This window comes from Hypanus sabinus, chromosome 10 (assembly GCF_030144855.1).
Source record: "Hypanus sabinus isolate sHypSab1 chromosome 10, sHypSab1.hap1, whole genome shotgun sequence".
In the NCBI taxonomy this organism is placed as follows: Eukaryota; Metazoa; Chordata; class Chondrichthyes; order Myliobatiformes; family Dasyatidae; genus Hypanus; species Hypanus sabinus.
The window spans coordinates 10854048-10870008 of record NC_082715.1 but is presented as its reverse complement, the minus strand read 5'-3'; the positions used below and the strand labels follow the sequence as shown (position 1 = coordinate 10870008).

General features: G+C 43.4%; 1 protein-coding gene across 6 annotated transcripts in view; it reads right to left on the bottom strand.

The window, feature by feature from the left end:
• The window catches only part of scara3 (scavenger receptor class A, member 3), a 117332-nt gene that overhangs the window by 38865 nt on the left and 62506 nt on the right, over positions 1 to 15961 (bottom strand). For 3 of the 6 annotated variants that reach the window (XR_009514251.1, XR_009514250.1, XM_059981410.1), the window contains exon 7: positions 14687 to 14812. The exons of 1 other annotated variant lie outside the window; for it this stretch is intronic. Coding sequence is in view for 3 of the 5 variants with exons in the window: in XM_059981410.1 (XP_059837393.1) it covers positions 14687 to 14812 (126 nt within the window). In the remaining 2 variants the exon portion in view is untranslated. Of the gene's footprint in view, positions 1 to 6210; positions 14813 to 15961 lie in introns of those variants that run through there. 2 more of the 6 variants (XM_059981408.1, XM_059981409.1) reach the window with 1 other exon arrangement.

Below are 15961 nucleotides of genomic sequence, written 5' to 3'. Positions count from 1 at the left end.
TCTTCAAACCCAGTCACATGCACGTACTGTGGAGAATGCCACTCCATCCACAGATGCCAGAAGCTCGCTAATAAGACTGGAGGACAAGAGAAGGTTCATGGACAATAACCTGCACTTTGGCTGCCTTAGGAGAGGACGCAATTCAAAGGACTGTAAGAGAAAGCTACTTGTGGCATATGTAAGAAGCATCATCCAACACTACTTCATGAAGACCGTCCTTCTGATGCAGAAGACACATCTTCTCATGTTATACAAGCGGAAGAAAACACATCTTCCCTCTCTTGCTGTGTAGACAGAGGTGATGGTGGGAGCACATCCATGGTAGTGCCTGTATGGATTTCCTCAAGCACCACCCCTAAAACAGAGACCTTAGTGTATGCCCTACTGGATACACAGAGTAGCGACACTTTTGTACACCAAGAGGTATGTGAGAAGATGGGGCAGGTTGGGAGCCAGTCAAGTTAAAGCTTACCACAATGATGGGAAAAGATTCCATTGTTCAGAGTGGAAGAGTTAGTGGGCTTAGAGTTAGAGGGTTTTCATTGCAAAGTTTCATCAACTTGCCACCAGACTATACCGGAGATATCATCCCACTCCAACATTCCCACATTGCTACCCCTGAAACGGCCAAAAGGTGGAAACAAATGAATAGAATAGCACAGGAAATACCAGAGCTGATGAATTGCGAGGTCAGACTCCTGATAGGCTACGACTGCGTGAGAGCGTTGGCACGACAACAAGTCATCACAGGAGGTGACGATGAGCCATATGCCGTCAAGACGGACCTGGGTTGGAGCATTGTCAGCAGCTCACCACGGGTCACAAAGTCAACAGAAGTGACAGGTCTGTGCCTTCGTGTATCCGTCAATGAACTTCCACCATTGACCCCAGCTGCTGTCATTAGAGCCCCTGAATCAGACTTCAGAAATACAAACCCTGGGGAAAAGAGCATACCACAAGATGACATACAGTTCATGCAATCATTGAATGAAAGAATACACCAGAATGCAGATGGGCACCTGGAAATACCCCTCCCCTTTAAGATGCACCTTCAACTACCAGAAAATAAGCGGCTGGCTCTGGTGAGGCTGAAGCACCTGAAAGGGAAACTTGAGAAAAATCCCAAATTCAATGATGACTACGTTAAATTTATGGAAGGTGTCTTCAAGGATGGTGATGTGGAGAGAGCTGAAGATCAACCCACACCAGGAAATATGTGGTATATTCCTCACCAAGGAGTCAATCACCCTAGAAAACCAGGGAAAATGAGGCTTGTGTTCGACTGCTCTGCTAAGTATGATGGTGCAGCTCTGAATGATCAGTTACGAGCTGGACTTGATCTCACAAATGGGCTGACAGGAGTGCTCTGCAGATTCCACAAATACCCAATTGCAGTCATCCGTGATGTAGAAAAAATGTTCCACAAGTTCCATGTAAGCCAAGAGGACAGAGATTACTTACGGTTCCTGTGGTGGGAAAATGCCGATACAAATTCAGAGCTTAAAGAATATGGTATGAAGGTCTATCCTTTTGGAACAGCATCCTCACCTGGCTGTGCAAATTATGGAATGAACTCTCCTGCAAGCCAAAATGGACAAGAGTATCCAGCAGCAGCCAACTTCATCAGAAAATATTTCTATGTTGATGACGGCCTCATCAGTGTAGAATCTGTGGACATAGCCATCAAACTAGTGAGAGAAGCGCAAACCGTGTGTGCGAAAAGGAGATTACATCTCCACAAGTTCACCTCCAACAACAGAGAAGTCTTGGAGTCAATTCCAGACAGTGAATGAGCTAATGGAGTTCAGGATGTGGATCTCAATTATGATCCAGTCCAGACTGTGTTGGGAATAAGGTGGAGTGTGATAAGTGACACCTTCTCTTTTAAAGTTGCCCTAGATGAGAAACCAGCAACACGGCAGGGAATCCTCTTGACTGTAGCCTTTGTGTTTGTCCTACTAGGCTTCTTAGCTTCCTTCCTCCCACTAGGAAAGATGGTACAACAAAATTGGCTTACTGGACCCAAGTTTCTGTGGGAAAGAGAGATTGTCACATCAAAGTTAACTCCAGAGCTTCTGGTGGGTGATCCTGAAGTCAAAACAACACAAGTATTACAAACAAAGGTGGTAAAAAGAGGAAAATTTCTTGGAGAGACTTAAACGGTTCTCAAAATGGCATACGACATTGAATGCAGTTGCCCGGATCCAGCGAAGAGAGCCAAAACAGCAAAAACCATAAATGTCAAAACAGAAGGAAGGCCAGTCTTGTACCTGTAAAGCTGGCCCAAAGAGATGCCTTCAAAGAGGAAATGTGAATACTGAGTCATCCATTGTTCCAACTTGACCCAGTATTGTAAGATGGTGTTCTCAGGGTGGGAGGGTGATTAAAGAAGGCTTCCTTACCTCTCGACTTGAAGAGTCCAGTAATCCTACCAAGAGATGGTGTCATCTGTTCTTGAATGTCCTATTCATAAATTAGTTGTACTTGTAGAAAACGACTAAAATGTGATCCAATGGAACTAATTTCTAAACACTTATCTGTGTGGAGAGTTTAAAGTATCAGTCTTGATCTCAAAGTTTGTTACAAATGCCAAATATTTGGTTCCAGAAATTACTAGATTTATTCAAATATTTGTATAAAAGTTATCGTAAATCATAGTAATTTGGTGGGAGTGTAACTGCCACAGAGAAATGTTTCATTAAGATGTTTTATTTTCTATCATAAATTCATGATTATTTGAGTTCATACAGGTTTATAGCACTGTAGTAGTTTTGTTAGTGTTCTAATTTGTTCTGTAGTTTATTTAAATACATAGTTTGTTATTCAGTTAAACTGTAGTTTTTTCTGTTTTATATCTTTTTAACTATTTCAATGAAACTTTGGGTGAATGAGGCAGCTGCTTATTTGGGCCAAAACGTACTGGTCCCGATGTGCCCCTATTAATCAGAATCCACTGTATACAGGTCATTATATAAAAATACAAACAGGCATTGGAAAGTTAAGCCACAAGAATAATAATCATTATACAGTCTAATCCAACACATTGTCTAACCTTGAACCCACCCTTATACAGTTGTATCAGAGGCAGGGTATATTGGGATATCGTCATCTTCATTATGTACCATGTCGCATGACATGGGCGATCACGGTCTTCGATCAGTTTGCTCTTGGCAAATTTTTCTACAGAAGTGAATTGCCGTTGCCTTCTGAACAGTGTCTTTACAAGATGGGTGACTCCAGCCATTGTCAATACTCTTCAGAGGTTGCCTGGAGTCAGTGGTCACCATAACCAGGCTTCTGCTGAAATGACCATGGCTCCCATGGCTTCATGTGGCCCTGAATGGCGGGGCTAATCAGGTGTTACACCTTGCCCAAGGGTGAACTGCAGGCTAGCGGAGAGAAAGAGTGTCTTATGCCTCCTATAAGACATAGGAGTAGAATTAGGCCACCTAGCCCATTGAGTCTGCTCCGCCATTCCATCATGGCTGATCCTGGAGCCCACTCAACCCCAAACACCAGCCTTCTCCACCCCAATGCCCGAGAGTAAGATGTGACTCCCAGCAACAGGATGCAGAACATATCCTGTAGACAAGATAGAGTGGGATGTGCCTAAAACCTCAGAGATGGGCTGAAATGGACCCATTACCAACTGGAGTCAGGTGCTATGTGCAAATCTTCCTGGAAATGGGATAGGGAGGAATTGTTTCTCTCTGGCCCCTTGTGTCACCGTTTCTTATCTGGTACTGGAACCACATCCCCATTCTGTTCAAGCGGGTATATTTTAAAGTTATACCATACTGTGCAAAATTCTTAGGCACGCTTGATTTTTCACATGGTTTCACATGGCATGACCTCTACAGAGCCCTGATCTGAACATTATCAAGGTTGCCTGGGATAACTCGGAGAGACAGAAGGAAGTGATTCAGATAAAGTCTGCAGAAGAACTGTAGCAAGTTCTCCAAGATGCTTGGAGAAACCCACCAGTTGATTTTCTTACAAAATTGCACAACAGTGTTCCTAAGAACAAAAGACAAAGAGTAGTCACATCTAATATTGATTTACTTAAGGTTTTTTACCGTTTACTACTCTTTATAGTATTTTTTGATATTTCAAGTCATTTAATTTCATTTCTTTTGAAAGCACCTTTGATCTTCACAATTTTCTTTACATGTGCCTATGACTTCTGCACAGTATTGTACATAATTTTTAGACTCTCCTCTGTACCTGTGAAATTTTCTAATCTAATTTTTGAGGAGTAAATCAAAAGCAATGTGTGCAAGTCTGGGGATTCAGCACAGCCGCCGCATCTCACTTGGATACTCACAGGGACACATTTTCTTTCCCCGGCATTCTCTTAACTTTTTAATTTGTTTTGATTTGTTTTGGAGTGTTTCAATGCTACATTAAAAAATATTTGTAGATTTAAAATTATTAAGGCAATTCTGCTTCTCAAGATGACTTTTGGAGAGGCTGTCAGCGAAATGTTGACTAGTCTAGTTACATTGGTTTTGTACCTTTATTAGGAAGAGGTGTGGTTTGTCGAACTGTTGGGTGAATGATTTGTTTTTGTTGTACTACAGATCATGGTCTTTCTTGAGGGCTTTTTTATTACATGCTTGATGGGCGGAGGACGCTGATGCACTTTGCTGAATTAAGTGGGGGAGGGGGAGGGAGGAGGGGGTTTGAGGTTCTAATGCTTCGACTGTCACTCATTCTTTGGAGGCAATCTTCTGCTTTTCTGAGTGTCTGTGAAGAACAAGAATTTCGGGTTGTATATTGTATACATTCTCTCATATTAAATGGAACTATTGAAACTATTGAACCATGGCATACAGCAGATTAGCAACCATGGCTCAGGAAACATGGAAGTCTTTGCCTGGAACTGGAGATCTCCCCAAGTCTCTGAAGATCAACTGAAACCACAAATAAGCTTCAAACATTAACCTGTTCTCTTGCTTTCTCACATCTGCAGCTAATTTAATATTGTTCAGTGCCTAAATCCCTAGAAATGCTTCTTTATAACATTTAAAGAACACCAAGAGTTTCCTTAATAAAGCATTGTGTTTATATTCATACAAATTGTCCATAGCAGCATTACCCTGTTACACACAGGTGGGATTTGGCAAGAAGTGTTAATACTTAACACATTTTTTACCTAATTATGTTTCATTTATTGAGAAAATTAATAATTAGTTAACAAAATGAAATTATCCAACTGAGAATTCACACATTAACTGTAAGAGGGGTTTTAAATCTACAGAATGAGTAATGGTTAAAATTAGACAATTCTCAGAACACAGTAAAAGTACGTCTTCTCAATGACCTCGATTTATTGAGAAAATTAATAATGATTAGTTAACAAATGAAATTATCCAACTGAGAATTCACACATTAACTGTAAGAGGGGTTTAAAATCTACAGAATTAGTCAATTCTCAGAACACAGTAAAACTACATCTTCTCAAGAACCCCGATTTAACTCGGTACGTCAGAAGTTCCTGTAGGGTTTGCACAGTAGTACAATACAAACTGTTTCTCCTTCACTACAAACAAAGGAATTTGTTTATAATCTGTACCTATTTATACCTATGTACTGTACCTAGTACATAAGCTCACTGTCCTCTTTATTAGGTATACCTGATCATCTGTTCGTGAATGCAAATATCTAATCAGCCAATCAGCTGGTAGCAATTCAATGCATAAAAGCATGCAGACATGATCAAGAGGTTCATTTGTTGGTCAAACCAATCAACAGAACGGGGGTGGATTGTGATCTAAGTGACTTTGACTGTGAAATGATTGTTAGCGCCAGATGGGGAAGTTTGAGTATCTCAGAAACTGTTGAACAACAGTCTCTGGAGTTTAAAGAGGATGTTGTGAAATATAAGACAAAACATTCAGAGAGTGGCAGCTGTGAGCAAAACCCTTTGTTAATGAGAGAGGTCAGAGGAGAATGGCCAGACTGGTTCAAGCTGACAGGAAGGTGACAGTAACTCAAATAACCGCACGTTACAACAGTGGTGTGTAGAAGAACATCTTTGAATGCACAGCACGTCCCTGAAGAGGATGGACCACATCAGCAGAAGACCACAAATTAATATCCCATTATTTGGTACAGTTTGGTACAGGAAGTACCTTATAAAGTAGTCACTTTAGTTTCTGCCTATTATGTCCCAATAATTCTAAGTTAATTACATTAAGGACAACAAGATAGTATGACATACTGAATTTATTTGACCAGAAGTTCAGATACCTTGTCATAATAACAGGTTACAAAGCTTATATGAGTTGAGTGACATTTATAATTGCATGCAAACCAGCTGCAGTTTTACATAATTACAAATAAGAAAACCAATTAATATCCTCAATTTACAATTAAACAATACTTCATATTGTGGAAATCATACACAACTATGATGTAAAGTTAAAAATAGTTCAAACCTTAAAAAAGATTAAGGCCTTACAGATTTAAGTATTAGGAGCTCCCTGAACTTAACCTGATTAATCCTTTAAATGCCTGAATGTGTGTCTGTGCTGCATTTCACTGTTCTGAATATAGTATCATAATGGTATTTAGAATAACAAATGACAAGAGGACCACAACCCTATTGTGGTTTGGAAGCTTGCGTGACTCAATGACCCGGAGATTTATGTTGGCTGGAGTCAGGACCTAGTGCTTTGGCTCTTGATAGGGTCACCCATGTCAAACAGGTCAAAGGGTAGAGGGCAGATTAAGAGTGCTCTGCTGGTCCTCCAGGTTCGGGGGTTCAGCTCAGGGCTAATAACCCTGACTGGTAAAACAAAACTGTGACAGGAACACAAATGAAGACTCCTTCTACATCTGAGTGCGATGGTATTCCTGAGTCTCCACCCGGGACCTGCATGACTGACAGTAGTGAAAACCAAGAGGAAGCTACTGACATGATGAAGGAAGCCCTGAACCCTGGCAGAGACGGAGGGCCTTCATTGCTGCCCTAAACACCAATGGCGTAATGGGCCGTAAAAATAAAATGAAATATATCACATGATTACATAATCTGTTACCTTAATAGTGAAACTTGACTAATGACCAGTCTGCAGTGTAACAAATGGAAAGTATATAAAACAGCACTTAATTGCTAAAAACTTTTCATCACAGATTTTACTTCTGTACTTCAGAAAATTAATATGTAATAAATGCATGCAAATAATATGTACTGCTTCTTCCTTGTTCTTATTGACTGAGTGTGAATTGTAATGGATGAAATTATTAAATGTGGCGGATCTTCAAAGCTTTATTTTTCAAGCTGCTGTTTAAATTCAATAAAATTTTCAGCAAATACAGAAGCAAATCTTCATATTGATTCAGATCACATTTTGTTGTAATTTAATACCAACATATTTCCTTCCTTGATAATCTAAGTTAATGTCAGTTTTGGAGAAAGCTTTTATAGTGGTTGCGTGCATGATACATGTTTTACTTGTCTGCTATGGTAGTGGTGATGGTGACAGGGAAGATATCATTTGGGGGAGATGAAGATGCTTACTCTCCCGGGGAAATAAATACTTCAGCTGGCTCTTACCAAAGTCAAAGCTCAGTGATATTTGGCATGTGTGTTGGAACGATACTTAGTAACAGGCATGCATTTTAACAAAAGGATGTTTGCTTTCCAAACAAAAATGTAATGGTTATATTAAAAGTGGAGGTTGATAAGTTCTTGATTAGTAAGTGGGTCATACGTTATGGGGAGAATGTAGGAGATTGGGGTTGAGAGAGACAACAAATCAGCCATGATCGAATGGTGGAGCAGTCTTGCTGGCCTGAATGGCCGAACTCTGTTCTTTGGTTTTACCGGTTTAAGTAAGAGCACTTTATATCAGAGAATAAAGCAACAGCATTCAGCAACATTGTCACAGGATTGAAATACAGGGGAGGCCTATATTCTAATCTGTGTTTTGTGGGCAGTTGGATTAGTAGTGAGGTGATTGTTAGTGAGAAAAATAACACCTTTCCAAATGGATGAGTCCTGCCACCCTAGAACAGTTTCAAATTAGACAAACTAACAGTAGCATTTCTGTCTGTCGTCGGGTTAGAGGACTGTGTTTGTGTGTTGGGACATTGTTCCCTTTAAGCAGTACAGGTGCGTGGCCGCACAGTTACTGAAATGCTCCTGCACACACAGCATTGGTTGCCAAGCAGCTGAAACTTTCTTTTATATAATGTAAATATAATTTTGAAATTATGCTAATATAGTTTTGAAATCTATGTTAATATAATTGTGAAATACTTATGTATTAATGATTATAATCCATACACTTTCTAAATAATAAACATACTACAACCTTTATTTTGAAACTTTTAACATATATTTCAAGTTACAATTGTTACATATTGTAACAATGAACACAGACTGGAAGTGGGTAGCTCATTGTCAGTAAAACACTGGTCCGCTGCACGCCGACACTGTCTACAAAAAAACATTTAAAATTCCGCGCAGTTCTCAGGCCACGTAAAAATTTCTTGCTCAGAGCAATGGGTGGTCCGCGCAGCTGTAAAAAATATTAGAGGGAAGGCTGATTGGGAGGGAAGAACGGGCTTGTTTTGCTGTCGTTGCTTTGCCACTTGGTATGTTCTGTTTTGTCGTGTTTCGTCTGTGTTGTTCTGCTGAGCGTGGTGGACATGCTGTGTTGGTGCTGGAATGTGCGGAGACAATTGTGGGCTGCCCCTAGCACGTTCTTGGCTGTGTAGGTTGCTACCACAAACCATACAGTTCACTGAATGTTTCAATGGGGATGTGATAAATGAGACCATAAGATATAGGAGCAGAATTTGGCCATTTGGCCCATTGAGTTTGATCCACCATTTCATCATGGCTGATCCATTTTCCCTCTCAGCCCCAAACTCCTGCCTTCTCTCAGTAAATAAATCTGAATCTGAATCTATCAAAGCTGTGCAATCTGTCGTACATTTTCATTGCTGCTTTGACATTAATTTTCCAATAGTTTTTGTGATCAAGAGGATGAGATTATCTTTCCCAGTAGAAATTTCAGAGCAATTCTATCATCTGAAATTGAACATTTTAAGAATTTTGCAAAATCTGTGCAAACTAATAATCCATCAGAAGTGGATGAAAATTAAAACAATTTAAAATAATTTGATATTTAGATAGTAATTTGCCATTTGGCAAAATTCATTTATGATTTACATGTTAGACATATAGTGTCACACCACGTCAGTGTTCAGAGCAGAATAAGTCAGTGAAAATGTACTTTTAAACTGTCCGTGACTATTCTGTCACACTGACAGCATACAGGTGTCTACATTCAATGGTACCCAATACCTGACTGCACTGTGATGTTCCTGATTTGGAAAGTCCTAAGACTGAGTGAAAATTGAGTTAAAGCCTTTTTACTATTAATTTGGGAGAAATCTGTCAGGCGATAGCTTGTTGATGGGGTGGAAGACCCTCAATTACGGTAGTATTTCCTTAATCTGAAATCCCAGAGTGCCACACGAGTTAAACACACACAGTGTTTAAACAGTATGGAAAATATCGACAATATAAAATGTAAAGGTATTGAACAGCTCATTCTTGTAAATAATTTTATTGTGAATAAAGTTTATTTTGCTAATTAAAAAGAAATAGGTTGTCTATAGTGAAATACTGGGGTGAATGGAGTGGCCAGGGAGGGGTGAAGGGGCTTGTCGTGTCCACTCCAGGGCAGCTGACTCACCTTTAGTCCTCACCAGACATTCAGCTCTCACCTGTGGCTCCACGTAGCTGTCTGCATGTGACGACAGCCACACGCCAGTACACTGCTTCAGCAGGCAGCCAATCCAGGCTGACTGTAGCTCGAGGGCCTCATGCCCGGTGAGATAGGGACCTGCCTGTCTTATCAGGCAACATTAGCTCCAGCAGACTGGGTGGGTGAGATTTACAGTAAGATCCAACAGCCAGGAAAATGGTATTGCAGTGCTTATAGGGAGAGAGGGGCACAACAAGGCACAGAAGATGTCATGGTCATCCATTGAAACCTAGGAAGGCCCTAGACTGTGACGCTTGCTCACACCACTGGACCTGACTTCTGAGGTCAAGAGAGTGGAACTGACCCAGTGCAATAGCTTTTCCACTTTAAAAACTCTCCCACATAGATATCCTGTCACTGTTGGACATGATAGACAACCAACACCACTGAAATAATCACCTCAGTGCAGAAGCCCAAAGCCAGCCCCAAAAGATGGCAAAGAGGAATTGTGAAGTCAAAAGATATTCTTGTTCTCCTGATACGAAAGTAGTGATGTTTTTATGTCCATTATAAGGTCACTCAATGATCTGCTGAAACCCTGGATGGATCAGGCAAGGGTCCTGTGTGACTTCACAACACCGAGAGGGCCTAAAGTAAGCATTATGTCTTCAAATTGGAGGATATCCTAAGATATAGGAGCAGAATTAGGCCATTTGGCCCATCGAGTCTGCTCCACCATTTCATCATGGCTGATCCAATTTTCCTTCTCAGTCCCAATCTCCCGCCTGCTTCTACCAACACCCCTTCATGCTCTGACTAATAAAGAACCTATCAACCTCTGCCTTAAACATACCTAGTAATGTGGCCTCCACAACTACTTGTGGCAACAAATTCCACAGATTCACTACTCTCTGTCTAAAGAAATTCCTCCTCAACTCCATTCTAAATGGACATCCCTCCATTCTGAGGGTGTGTCTTCTTGTCTTAGACTCCTCCGCAATTCCGTCTGTTGAGGCCTTTCTACATTGGATAGGGTTCAATCCTCATTCCTAGATCCCCCTCATCCTGCTGAATTCCACTGAGTACGGGCCCAAAACCGTGAAACGCTCCTCATATGATAAACCTTTCAATCCTGCAATCAGTTTCATGAACCATCTTTTAGGTGGTTGCCTGCAAGAGCTGAGGGTCACAGAACCCAGAAATAGCTTCCTCACAATGATACTGCTCCACCAGGGTCTATTTTATAAATACAAACTGAAGGTTTTGACAGCCAGTTTTTACCCTAATAATCTTCATTTGCTGTCCCTCCCATTCTGATGCAGTGACTCACCCTAGGGTGGATTTTAATTGATGTCACTGTCCTTATATATTTGGTTATCTTTTATGTTGTGTCAGTCTGGGATGTGGTTGACAGCCCACCACAGCATTCCTAGTGGCCAGCGTTATTTATTGTTCTTGTTTTAAAATGCGTTTGTGGGATTACGGTGGGATGTTCAAGTTCACTTTTTGCTGTGTTTTAGCTTGGGCTATACAGTTGTTTGCTTGTGTGTTTGTGAGTCACCCTGACTGTAACTGGGAGTGAAATAATCACCTCCTCCGTCTGTACGTGACTGAGTTAGTTCTCACTGAGCTGTTGTTCTCTGTCTGTTATTGTGCTTGTCGCAATAAAAACAGCAGTTCAGCGAAATGAGCTTTTCTCATCTGTCACGGTGGATCAAATGCTCACCACACTGGTGTCAGGAGTGGGATCAAATGCTCACCACACTGGTGTCATGGTGGATCAAATGCTCACCACACTGGTGTCAGGAGTGGGATCAAATGCTCACCACACTAGTGTCACGGTGGATCAAATGCTCACCACACTGATGTCAGGAGTGGGATCAAATGCTCACCACACTAGTGTCACGGTGGATCAAATGCTCACCACACTGGTATCAGGAGTGGGATCAAATGCTCACCACACTGATGTCAGGAGTGGGATCAAATGCTCACCACACTAGTGTCACGGTGGATCAAATGCTCACCACACTGGTATCAGGAGTGGGATCAAATGCTCACCACACTGATGTCAGGAGTGGGATCAAATGCTCACCACACTGGTGTCAGGAGTGGGATCAAATGCTCACCACACTGGTGTCAGGAGTGGGATCAAATGCTCATCACACTGGTGTCACGGTGGATCAAATGCTCACCACACTGGTATCAGGAGTGGGATCAAATGCTCACCACACTGGTGTCAGGAGTGGGATCAAATGCTCACCACACTGGTGTCAGGAGTGGGATCAAATGCTCATCACACTGGTGTCACGGTGGATCAAATGCTCACCACACTGGTGTCAGGAGTGGGATCAAATGCTCACCACACTGGTGTCAGGAGTGGGATCAAATGCTCATCACACTGGTGTCACGGTGGATCAAATGCTCACCACACTGGTGTCAGGAGTGGGATCAAATGCTCACCACCCTGTTGTCACGGTGGATCAAATGCTCACCACACTGGTGTCAGGAGTGGGATCAAATGCTCACCACACTGGTGTCAGGAGTGGGATCAAATGCTCACCACACTGGTGTCATGGTGGATCAAATGCTCACTACACTGGTGTCAGGAGTGGGATTAAATGCTCAACACACTGGTGTCAGGAGTGGGCTTAAATGCTTACCACACTGGTGTCACAGTAGATCAAATGCTCACTACACTGGTGTCACGGTGGATCAAATGCTCACCACACTGGTGTCATGGTGGATTAAATGCTCACCACACTGGTGTCACGGTGGATCAAATGCTCACCACACTGGTGTCATGGTGGATTAAATGCTCACTACACTGGTGTCACGGTGGATCAAATGCTCACCACACTGGTGTCATGGTGGATCAAATGCTCACCACACTGGTGTCATGGTGGATCAAATGCTCACCACACTGGTGTCACGGTGGATCAAATGCTCACCACACTGGTGTCATGGTGGATTAAATGCTCACTACACTGGTGTCACGGTGGATCAAATGCTCACCACACTGGTGTCATGGTGGATCAAATGCTCACCACACTGGTGTCATGGTGGATCAAATGCTCACCACACTGGTGTCACGGTGGATCAGGGCTGTATACAGTGGACTCCTCCGATGGGGGCAGTGTGGTGCTCTGGGGGTGCCGGGAACAGCGGACTCCTCCGATGGGGGCAGTGTGGGGCTCCGGGGGTGCCGGGAACAGCGGACTCCTCCGATGGGGGCAGTGTGGTGCTCTGGGGGTGCCGGGAACAGCGGACTCCTCCGATGGGGGCAGTGTGGGGCTCCGGGGGTGCCGGGAACAGCGGACTCCTCCGATGGGGGCAGTGTGGGGCTCCGGAGGTGTGCTCCACAGCCCACTCTGTCACTCCTGTTTATCACTCTTTTAAAATGCTTTGATATTCATTTACTGGGTTATACAGTTATTCACTCGTGTGACTATGGGTCATACTGACTGTATCGGAGGCGTGTGGTAATCACATCCTCTATCTGTATGTGACTGAATGGGTTTGCTCCCCAGGTAATAGCACCCGGTGTGTTTTTGTGCTTATCGCAATAAAACAAGCAGTTGAGCTAAACAAACTTCTCTCATCTGTCAACACGCACAACAAGCTGGAGGAACTCAGCAGGTCGGGCAGCATCCGTGGAAACGAACAGTCAACGTTTCAGGCCAAGACCCTTTGTCAGGACTGAAGAGGGAGGGGGCAGGGGCCCTATAAAGAAGGTGGGGGGAGGGCGGGAAGGAGAAGGCTGGTGGGTGCCAGGTGAAAAACCAAACAGAGGAAAGATCAAGGGGTGGGGGAGGGGAAGCAGGGAGGGGATAGGCAGGAAAGGTGAAGATAGAAGGTAAGGGGAAAGCACTAGGGGTAGTGTTGTGTGTGTCGCTTTGACCCCAGCAACTGCAGAGTATTTTGTGTTTACTTTACTCTAGTCTTTCATCGTGTGCTGAATGCTTGCCACAATATAAATTGAAATAATTATAGCTAAACCATCGGCATGCTGAGATGTTTGGTCACGAACAAAACTTGATCAGACTCCAGGCACCCTACAAGTTTCCCCTGCAGCTGAGAAAACTTAGGTGTGCAATATTATGAATGGCACAGACAGGGTAGAAATCTGTAAATGTCTCTCTCTGCTGCAGACCAGAGAGAGAGAGAGCGAGAGACTTGAAAGAAAGGGTAAGTACATGGAGGGGAGAGGACACTTGGCGCTCGGAAAGCACGAAGTACATGATGCTGTGGTTATACAGGTCAGTGGTCAGGCCTCGCTTGGAGCACTAAGCACAGTTTTGCTCACCCTGTTCCCTGTTCCATGTACAAGATTATTGAGCAAGTGCAGGAAAATGGGATGAGTACAGACGGGGAACCTGATGGTCAGCATGGTGAAAGTGGGCAGAAGGGCCTGTTTTTATGTTGCTTGACTATGAAACCATTCGTCTTTTAGCAGTGAACCAGCCAACCATCTAGCTGCTGCTATGACAGTCACTGTGTACCACTCCTTTCCACATTGACTCCTTAAAATGGCTGGTAGATCAGGAGCTCACATATCAGTGATGGTGACTGTCTCAGTTTAAATGAATTTGTTTCATGTCTTCAACATTAAACATGCTTGATTAAAAGTCAAATGAGTTTAGTGATACAAGGTTATATAATTAACATACTGCAAGTTTGATCAGCTGCTTCCGTTTACAGACCCGGGGGCCCTGGAGGGCCCATCTTCCCCACCTCCCCTTTTGGTCCCTGAGGGCCAGGAATTCCAGGATCTCCTTTCTTTCCCTCCTTCCCTTTGGGACCAGGTAGTCCTGGCTTCCCCTCAGGTCCTTGGTCTCCCTTCGGGCCTGCTTGCCCTCGGCCACCAGGCCTCCCCATACTGCCTTTCGTTCCTTTAGGACCAGGACCTCCTACTGGGCCTCTTGCACCCTTCTCTGCACGAATGCCAGGGTTTCCATCCAAACCTCGTGGACCTCGCTTGCCTGTGGGCCCCATGTCGCCCATGTCGCCTTTTACTCCAACAGGTCCAACCTTTCCTCTTACTCCTGCTTCTCCTCTGTTTCCCTTCGGCCCTGGGGGTCCTGGCAAACCTATAGAAAAGCAGCATTGATTAGAAAGTTATTCATCCCGTTTAATATTCCTTTCCTTGCTACCATATACGCCATTGTTGTCCCTCAAGCAGAAGATTAGTTAATCATCTAAGTAGGTTAGGTAAAGTTCCTCCTGTGCGTTATTTCGTGCATCGGGTGTCAACCTTGCTGTTTCTTTCATGTTTTGTCTGCTTTACAAGGCCAAGTTGCTAGCTCGATGCTCAGCCCAGCACATGTGGAACTCGCGCAGGGAGCTAGCCAGATTCGAACCCAGGATCTCTCGCCCCAAAGTTCACGTGCTAATGGCACTACACCACCGGCACAGACAACTAAGGAACTTGGTGTGGTGACTTTCACTGGGGCGTTCCGGAGTTCAGCTCTGGCACCGTTCTGTAAAGCGTCTCTACGTCCTTCCCGTGGAATGTGTGGATTTTTTCTGCACGCTCTAATTTTGTCCCACTGTCCAAAGGTGTTCCAGGTAGGCTAACTGGTCCTGTGATTAGGTTACAATTAATCGGGGATGTGGGGTTGCTGGGAGGTCTGGCCTGAAACTCTGCACTGTATTTTTAAATAAAATAAAATAAATTGTAGGCTTCAAGGAGGGGAAGTCAGGAGCACCGCCCCCAATCCTCATTGAGGGGTCGTCGGTGGTAAGGGTGAGCAGACTCAGCTCTTTGTTCTACTCCTGGGCCCAACATATCGATACAATCATGAAGAAGACACAACAGTGGCTATATTTCATTAGGAGTTTCAGGTTCGGTACATCAAGTTTTTTTTTTGGTACCTGCAAATTTTTACAGATGTACTGTGGAGAGCATTCTGACTGGTTTTCATCACTACAGGCTCCAATACACAGGATTGTAAGAGGTAACAGAGGGTTATAGACTCAGCCAACTCCCTCACAGGCTCAACCCTCCCCCACCATTGAGGACATCTTCAAAAAGGAGGAATCCATCATTAAGGGTGGTGACCCTTTACCATTATTACCATCAGAGAAGAGGTGCAGGAGCCTGAAAACAAACACTCGCCATTTTAGGAACAGCCTTTCTCCCCTCTGTCATCAGAGTCCTGAACCATCCATGAGATTATGAACGCTACCTCATTATTCCTCTTTTGCACCAGTGATCTATTTTTGTTTAATGTTGCAAC